This window comes from Tasmannia lanceolata, unplaced genomic scaffold (assembly GCF_043159265.1).
Source record: "Tasmannia lanceolata isolate RefF3 unplaced genomic scaffold, GAP_Taslan_0.1 ptg000013l, whole genome shotgun sequence".
Classification (NCBI taxonomy): Eukaryota; Viridiplantae; Streptophyta; class Magnoliopsida; order Canellales; family Winteraceae; genus Tasmannia; species Tasmannia lanceolata.
In genome coordinates this window covers 3,442,829-3,451,667 of record NW_027518690.1, presented here as the reverse complement: position 1 = coordinate 3,451,667, position 8,839 = coordinate 3,442,829, and the positions used below count along the sequence as shown (strand labels likewise).

The 8,839-nt window shown below is 41.7% G+C and overlaps 1 protein-coding gene across 1 annotated transcript; it reads right to left on the bottom strand.

Annotated features, from left to right (window-relative positions):
• Positions 1-350: 350 nt before the first annotated feature.
• On the bottom strand, positions 351-3,537 carry LOC143890591 (uncharacterized). The gene is made up of 3 exons (XM_077395306.1): positions 1,813-3,537; positions 484-1,722; positions 351-359 (listed from the first exon to the last, which is right to left on the bottom strand). The coding sequence occupies exons 1-3, from the start codon at positions 3,535-3,537 to the stop codon at positions 351-353; spliced, it is 2,973 nt and encodes a 990-aa protein (XP_077251421.1).
• Positions 3,538-8,839: the final 5,302 nt, after the last annotated feature.

Genomic DNA, 8,839 nt, shown 5'->3' with positions numbered 1-8,839 from the left:
GTATTTGATTTCGAAAGGAGTTTCGTCGGCTTCCTCGTTTGAGGGGGAGTCTTGATTATTATTATTATTAGTTATTTGATCAGGCTTTGAAGCAGAATCAGAAACAGAATTAGAAATAAAGACAGGATTGTACACAAATGAATCTTTTATTTCTTTTGCAGAATTGATGATTACATCGAATGATTCACCCACATCGGGCGTTACAGACTCTGAATTCAAATGAAATGACATGTTGACATCAGTATCAACATAGACAGGACTATGTATAAATGAAGAATCAGTGAAAACATCTTCTGACCGAGACTCGACAGGAACCGACTCTTCACCACCTCCGAGAACTACTCCGACCTCTATGGTACCTGCATCAAAAGAAAAGTTAGAAATGACAGACTCTGGGTTGAACTCAGAAACTGACACATTTTTTGAAATGACTGACTCTTTTGAAAGGACTGGACTATACTGGAGGACTACTTGGGGTATAACCTGTGCGGTCCAATTGTCTAAAGGTCCAGTGGCTGGAGTAATGCAATCCCTTGGGCTCGTGAAGGGCACATCTCCTCCAATCATAGCGACGATTGGGGCCTCAACCTGATATAGGGAGTCTAGGAGATGTGGCTCAATATTTTCCGCCCAATCTGTAGCTGGTTTTTCTGCTATCGATGCCAAGGCAAACTGCTCACTGTAGAAATCTTCTGACAACTCATCTGTGAAGAAGATCTCTAACCCTGGAAGCCTCTTCCCAGTCTTATCGCACCAGGTCTCAGGAAAACCATAGAACGGACAGTCTGCCCCTTCTCTTCTGAATCGGCCGTTCATAATCATGCTGTACGGTCCTGTCGGAAATTCTGTACCCCGACGACGGCATTCAGCCCACTTCATCATATAACGCTTCATTTCTTGAACCTCTTTCGGAGTTGGCTCGTACCCTAACCCGAATAATCCGCCGACTGCTTTCAATTCCGGCCACTCAGTTGGGCCCTGCAGATTTCTTCCCAGACCAGCTCCCGGGACATAACCATATTTTCGCATTATCTTCACCACTTGAGTGTTTGTGCTCGAGAGAAACATTATTTCTTCATTCATTGCTTCCCCAAAGGAAATAGTAGAGATTTCTAAAGAAAAACCGGTTAAACTAACATCTCTTGATTTTTCAGGGTTCAGTTCAGATGTTATTTGTCCAACTTCCGGCTCAGGGTCTCCTCGGACTGTTATCACTTTGTTATTCCTAACAAATTTCAACTTCTGATGTAAAGTTGAAGGAATAACTCCGACCTTGTGCAGCCAAGGTCGGCCCAGAAGAAGGAAGAAAGAAGTCTTTATATCGAGTACTTGGAATTCAACCTCGAAGGTTTCTCCTCCTATTTCGATATCGGTGGCCAGTATCCCGATCACGTCTCTTCTCGTACCATCGTATGCTAATATGCCTTGCTCAGATGGTATGAAGTTGTTGGGCCCAAATCCCAAAGTAACAGCGGTGCTCAAAGGACATACGTTTAGAGCAGACCCGTTGTCTACTAGCACTTCAGGTACCCTTTTCTTGTTGCAGATTATGGTAATCCTGAGAGGTCGAGTGTGATCTCTACCCTCCGGAGGCAAATCCTCATCAGTGAAAGATAAAGTCTTTGAGGCCCTTGCCATGGCAACTAGACTGACTAGTTCGTCAGGAGTAATCTCGACTGACACTTGGGATGCGTTAAGCTCTCGAAGTACAACTTGTCGGTGCTTTGGGGATGCCATCAACAAACCCCAAATTGAAACATTAGCTTGTGTTTTCTTCAATTGTTTCAACAAGTTGTCTTCTTCTTCTTCTACAGTCTGTCTTTGCCTCTGATTTTCTGATGCTCGGGCTATTTCGGCAGGATTCTCAGCTCTGAGTTCAACTGGCTTAAAGACCCGACCACCACGTGTGACATGACGAAGCTCGTCACACTGATCCTCTAGAAGCAACAAGTCTTCTTCCTCTAGTCTCAAAACATAGGGGACTTTTTCTTTCATCTCTTCTTCCTCCTCACTCTTGAGGACATAAGAACAAGAACACTCAGAGGATCCTGTTAATCCTTCATCTGGAAGGGACAGTATGTAAGGCTTCTTGTTTTCAATCGCTTCGTCTTCATCATCCCATCTCAGAACATACGGTCTATCAGAAATAACCGCACAAATACGGGAGTGATCTAAGAGGATTTCTTCAGTGAAAATGGCATACACGTTCGGGGGAGGCATTGCATGTGTAGGCAATGGGTTTCGAGTGACATTCGGTGCTTCAACGGCAAGATCCTTTGCTTCTATCATGTCTTGGATCTTGTGTCTTAAAGCCATGCATTTGTCAGTCAGATGCCCTGAATTCTGATGATAATCGCAGTACTGGTCCTTCCTCCAATACTTGGGCAAAGGGTTAGGAAGCTCTCTAGGTTCCAACAAAGTAATCTTTTTATCTCTCAGCAACTTCTTCAAAGCCACTGATAAGGAGTAAGGGAGGGGGTCAAACTGACGAAAAACCTTCTTTTCAATAGGCCTCCTAACTTCAGTCACCGTTCTGGATGGTGGTTGATCATAACCCGGTGGTCTGGCATAACTGGAAGGCCTGGTATAGTTAAGATTGTGCACCTCCTTCGGTGCCACAATAGGTCTTTTTCCCTCTCTCACATCAGACGAAGATCTTGATCTTAGTCCCTTGGACAAAGCATCTTCGATTTGAGTCCCTGTTTTTATCAGATGATTGAAGTCCAGAAAATACTGAATAGCCATGTGATGATAATATTGCGGGGATAGGTTCTTGACAACAATCTTAATTTGATCGGCATCTGATAATCGATGTGTCATCTGCGCCGCTTTACGCCTCCATCGGCGAATGAAAGAAGTGAAGGTTTCATTGTGCCCTTGTTTCAGCGCCTTCAGATCTCTTTTTGTCACATCTATTCCCTCCTCCATGGAGAATTGCTCAACAAATCTATTGGCAATATCCTCCAGAGTTCTGATCTCTTCGGTTTTCAAGCTTAAAAACCATTTCTTTGCTGTTCCAGTAAGAGATCTAGGGAAAAGAAGAGCAATCTGCTCTGGAGTAAGCCCATGCTGCTGTAAGAGAGGAATAAGGGCTTTCAGATGACTCTTGGGACATCCTGTCCCATCATACCTATCATGATCCGGCATCTTGAAATTAGGAGGTAGCACAACTCCCGGTATTATCATATACTCGGCCATGTTTAATTTTTTCGGACCCTGCATTTTCATGCTCTCCATCTCCTGGGCCATCTTATCCAACCTATCGACTATCCCCTTGCCTTTATCCAGATGGGGGCGACAGTTCTCTTCTTCATACTGCTCGTCATCAGAATTGTCAAAGATTGGCAACACAGGAGGCTGAGCCATCGTAGGAGGTGGGCGAGGCATGATTGGGGTTTGCTGAGGTGCAGGATTCTTGGTAGTAGATTCTCTGTCATTCTTTAATCGGGCTATTTCTTCATTAATGGTACTCAATTGTAACATTATCGCTTTCATCATCTCATTGGTGTCCATGCTATTTTGCCCATTCTCTGCCATCATTTCAGGGGTTGGTTGGACTGGTGAAAGTATTTCTTGAAAATTCAAGGAAGGCGATAAAGGAGAAGTAAAAGAAAAAGGTGACAAGGATTGCCGGCTCAGCCTGGAATCAGATGTCTGACGGGACCAGGTTGGTTTTGAAACGAGGATTTTCTTAGGAGCAATGGCTGCTCAATCAAGAATCCTGAAATGGAAGTATAATCACTAGATTAAAATTTTGATAATCGAGAAAACTATCTTGATCAAACAATGACAAAAGAAACAAAAACACACTTTCATTAATAAAATCCAAATTGTGATTACAACGGATGAAAAAAATAATCTCTGATCACAGCTGGATAAACAGACTGACAAGAATGGCAAATGCAGAAATCGGAATAACAAAACATGATATGGATCTTCAAGGTTCCTCAATCCGAGCTCGCCGGCTTGCGGGCTCTTCCGATATTTCTCCACGTCGGAATTTGCGAGATAAACCTAACCTCCTTTCTATATTTTTGTTTCCCCAAGCTGCCACAATGGATCGGACGAGATCAGGAGTAAGATCTTCACAAAGAGGAGGGACTATGATTCCGGGAGGACATGGAATTCCCGTAATCTGATGGAGAATTCGAATGGGTGCATAAAAAGAAGATTTCTCGATACCCATGAGGTAAACAAATGAATGTGGGTAAGTGCTAGTAAAAACATGAAAACATGAATGACTTACCCAGCGAAACTGGCTCTCCTCTACATGTTGTAACCAATTGTGCCATTCATCAATGGACTGAGGTTGGTTGACTATTGGTTTCCATGTATGGAAATTCTTCAGGGTATACGGATTTTGTTTTTGTCGCTGAAGAATTTGAAATTTTTCACCAAGCCAGACATACAACAACTTCACACACCCACAGAAATTGTCTTTGATATTTTGGGAAGCAATAAGATCTAGTCCCAAAAAGGTCTCTGCTAACATGGTAGGAATGGGATTCCTCCCTTTGTTAATTTGGTCTACCACAGTTAACAAGGTTAACGGAGCAACACGAGGGTTTTTCCGAATGACATATCGCGCAAAGACACTAAAAATCAAAGCATTGCGTCGACAACTCTGAAAACGAGAGTTAGTAGGATCGACGTTTTCAGAAAAAAGGGTGATGAGGTTTTGAACTTGTACACACGTATCCGTTAAGCATGAAAGTGCATCAACGGTTTGATTTTTGAATAGCTTGCAAAAAATGGAATGAGAGGAATCTATGTTCGAAGATTGTATCCAAAGTCCATCTGTTGGGAGCTCTAATAAAGCACACCAATCTTCGAATATAGGACAAAGCTCGAATGATCCAAATCGAAAAACATGAAGATTAGGATCCCAGAATCTAGTGGCTGCCTGGAGAAACTTCCAATTTATATCGGAAACACTCAAATGACTGAAGGCACAGATGAACCGATCAGCCATACTCCTATCCGAGGATTCTAGCGGAAGAGCCCCAATAGTCTCGCTTATCCAGCCTTTCAACAAATTATTCGCCATGATTTAACCTAAACACAAAGAATAGGATGGGATAATTAGGGAATGGAGAATAACTTGGAATAAACAAAGAATAAAGATGGATTTAACCAATAATCACAAGAAGGATATAATTGGCGACATCAAATGTTCCATTGATGATCAAAGATGATCAGAAACTCAGGGAAGAGACCACGGTCATAAAATGACAAAAGTAGATCATAGACCGGATCTAAATCTGAAAGGTGGACGACAAAATGTACGATCAAGAAGATCAATAATGATAGACTATGGTCATAGAGACAGCAGACAAGCTATCGACCATATCTAAGACAGGACGAACAATAATCTGAGTAATACAACAAAAGAATGGATAAATGAGGTTTGCATTTGAAGGATGAAAACAGGTAATATTTATCATTACTGGGTCGAGGAATAAACCATAGCTATGAGTGTGACAGGTAGAAGCCACTAGCTAGGTTTAGATCTGAAAAATGAATATACACGATTGATTGATTCAAGCTAGGAATCTCTACTAGAAAGTAGGTCCTAAACTTATAATCAAAAGATATATGGACAAAATCTCCATGACTAGAGCAAAAGATAGGCCACGACCATGAGAGGGCAAGTAAAAGCCACTGGTCGGGTCTAGATCCGAAGAACGGACTGATATGACTAATTTGATTAGATAAGGAAGCCTCACTAATGAGTAGGCTCTAATCTGATAATCAAAATATAGATATATACATATATATCCTAACCAGGGGCACCAACCCTAAATATGATTCCATAGAGTCAAGAAGCTTGACTCAAGACAGGCATGTGAGTGTATTAGGACTGCGATGTAGTCACATAAGGTGAGCTACAATAATCTAAGAAATAGGACATGGCTCCTAAATCTAAGCTCCAACATGTGTGAGCAACACATGTTCGTCCTTATATGAATGCAATATATATATAAGCACATGCAGATCCTAATTGGGTTTTACTAAATCAACATATATATCCATGTACATAATATATGTAAAATGAAAGTAGAGCTCCGGACTCAATCAGGTACTATGCATATGATCCATACTTTAAGTATATAACACAAGTACACCGAGTGTTATATACAGTATGCTTCATTGCTCACCGGCTGCTGTAAACACAAGTACACCGAGTGTTTACGACTGCAGCACTGGCGCATAGCTTGGTAATAGATACAACAGCACCATCTGGATAGTGATATCCCATGAGGCACGCATTATATCTATCCCGTGGAGCCAATAATAAGAAAATCAATAAAAGAAAATGAAGAACAAAAATGATGTATGCTGTGCAATGTGTGAATCCCTTGTTTTAAACACCTATCTGGTGCCCCTGGATTCTAAGCGATTAAATTCCCATTTATAATGATTTTAGTTCAAAATTCTTCAAAATTAATAACAAATGGCATTTTAACAGAGTTAGGCAATGTTCCAAGAACTCCCCAGCAGAGTCGCCAGCCTGTGGACCCCGATCCGAGAGAGGCGGCGGTGAGGGACGTGCCCCCACATGCTAACAGTCTCAGGATCATCCACATGAATGGAGAGCTCTACCAAGGAACTCTCGAAAGAAGTGCCTCTCACAGCATGAGTGGCGATATAAAAGGTGAGATACCTCTCGATTCGGGGACTAGCCCAGATTCGAGGCGTACCTTAAACAAAGAAGAGTCGCCATCCAAGGAAAAAGGCAAATGGGCCCTGGATCCCATACTATGCTCTGTTGCAACGGATAACCAGAGATTATAAAAAGAGGGTTCGTGCCTGGTTACGAATTTGGAAGGTCTAAAGAGCACCTCATCCGCCCAAATGTAAACACCTGGTCTCTTATGCCATTTATTTAATGATTTTGAAGAGTTTTGAGCAAAAGTCATATGCAATGAGAATCAATATCACCGAGAAGACGTCTATCTAATCATGCATGTCTCGGAGATGAATTATAATCACACATAAAAAGAAATGAAATAAGTGTCGCCTAAGCAAAACTAGGTTATAAGTGACATGCCTAATGGGTGTCTAAGTTCTGGTGAACAAACACATGCATGACACACCAAAAAAGTATAAGGTCTGCGCAATAAAGTAAGAAAACACTGCAAAACATAGAATATGACTCGATACCATACAACCCTAAAACTCTAATCTATACCTAGGCCCGAGTCTTTAGATGATCTGATGTTCATCCAAAGAAGCCTACGTATCCCCGCCTCCACGAGAATCAAGGCAACGTAGTTCTTCGCACCTATTCTAAGCTGTGATGCCTAAGACATCTAGACCTCTATCCTAGACTCGATCTAAAAGACCGGACTAGTTCTTAAAGCTTTTTGTGTGATTATTTAAATTCCAATGGATTGTAGATTTTAGGACACCCTATATGCCTTAACTAAATGCAGGTTAGCCCTAAGCTAATGCAGGTGGTTCTTATAATCTATGTGTAGCTAGGCTGTATATCCTAAGAAAACAGTAGGATCTATCGCATCTTAGACATAGTCATCAATTGGCGATGTGGATCGCCAATTGACCGGACGGAGGCGTAAAACTCCTAGCTAGGACTCACTCCTAACTCTAACACAAACAAATAAAACACACAACAAACAAACAACGAACAAGGGAGCAACTCCCGACTCAAAAACTCTCTAACTAGGACATGCTCCTAACTCTAGAGGAAGATCTTTTCGAAGAAAACAATATTTTGAAGGATTTTTGTAATTTTTGAAAGATTTAAAATGCTTATTTTTAAAGGTTTGGCTGGACTTGGGATGTGGATCCCAAGCTGCACTACGTACCCTGTTGAAAGGGATCAAGCCAACGTAGTTCGGAAATAGAATTCCCTAACTACTCCTAATAACTCAAGATTTTTAAGATTTTTGGTTTTTCAGATGTTTTTGTTGTTTTTAAGTGTTTTTGACTCAAGGGGGACAAATCCTATCATCATAAGGGGAGGACAGATTCCTGATATCCCGCAAAGGTTGGACAGCATCCTATACTTTGCGGGGGAAAAGAACAGAAACACAACTCTGCAAGGGTTGGACAGCATCCTATATCTTGCGAGAGTGGATAGAAAAACACATGATTTGATAAGAGGTAGAATAGAATCCTAATCCCTATGATGATAGAATTTGATTCCTGAACAAGAGGATTGACTCTCTAGATTAAAGACGGATTCTTGTGCTAATGGACTAATCAAACTAAGATAAAGCTCAACAAGTAATAAGGAAAGACCTTGTGCATATTTAGCAAAGGTAAAACATCCAGCCGGGCCGGACAGCTACCTAGCCCTAGGGTGCAACAAATGTGCAACCAGATACCCATATAGGATAGGGGTATGAAGCCAAGCCGAGTAGGATGTTCTCCCAAAACCAAATGATACACAAAGAGGAGGATGCTAATAGAATGAGACTGGGCAAGTCTCCTAGACATATAGGTAGGATAGAGAAAAAAATGCGAACAAGGAAAAAAAGACCTTGTGCATATTTGGTTTAAGTAAAACACCCAGCCGGGCCGGACAGCTACCTAGCCCTAGGGTGCAACAAATGTGCAACCAGATACCCATATAGGATAGGGGTATGAAGCCAAGCCGAGTAGGGTGTTCTCCCAAAACCAAACGACGCACAAAGAGGAGGGTTAGTAAGAGAATGAGACTAGGCAAGTCTCCTATATACAAAGGAGAGGTATGCAACTTGGACTGAGCAAGTCCCCTAAGGATGGACTCACTAATGAGACAAAGCTTGTCTCTAAAGGATACAACTTTCTCTGTCTGAGACATAGCCTGTCTCCCTAAATTGAGGCTTTAAAT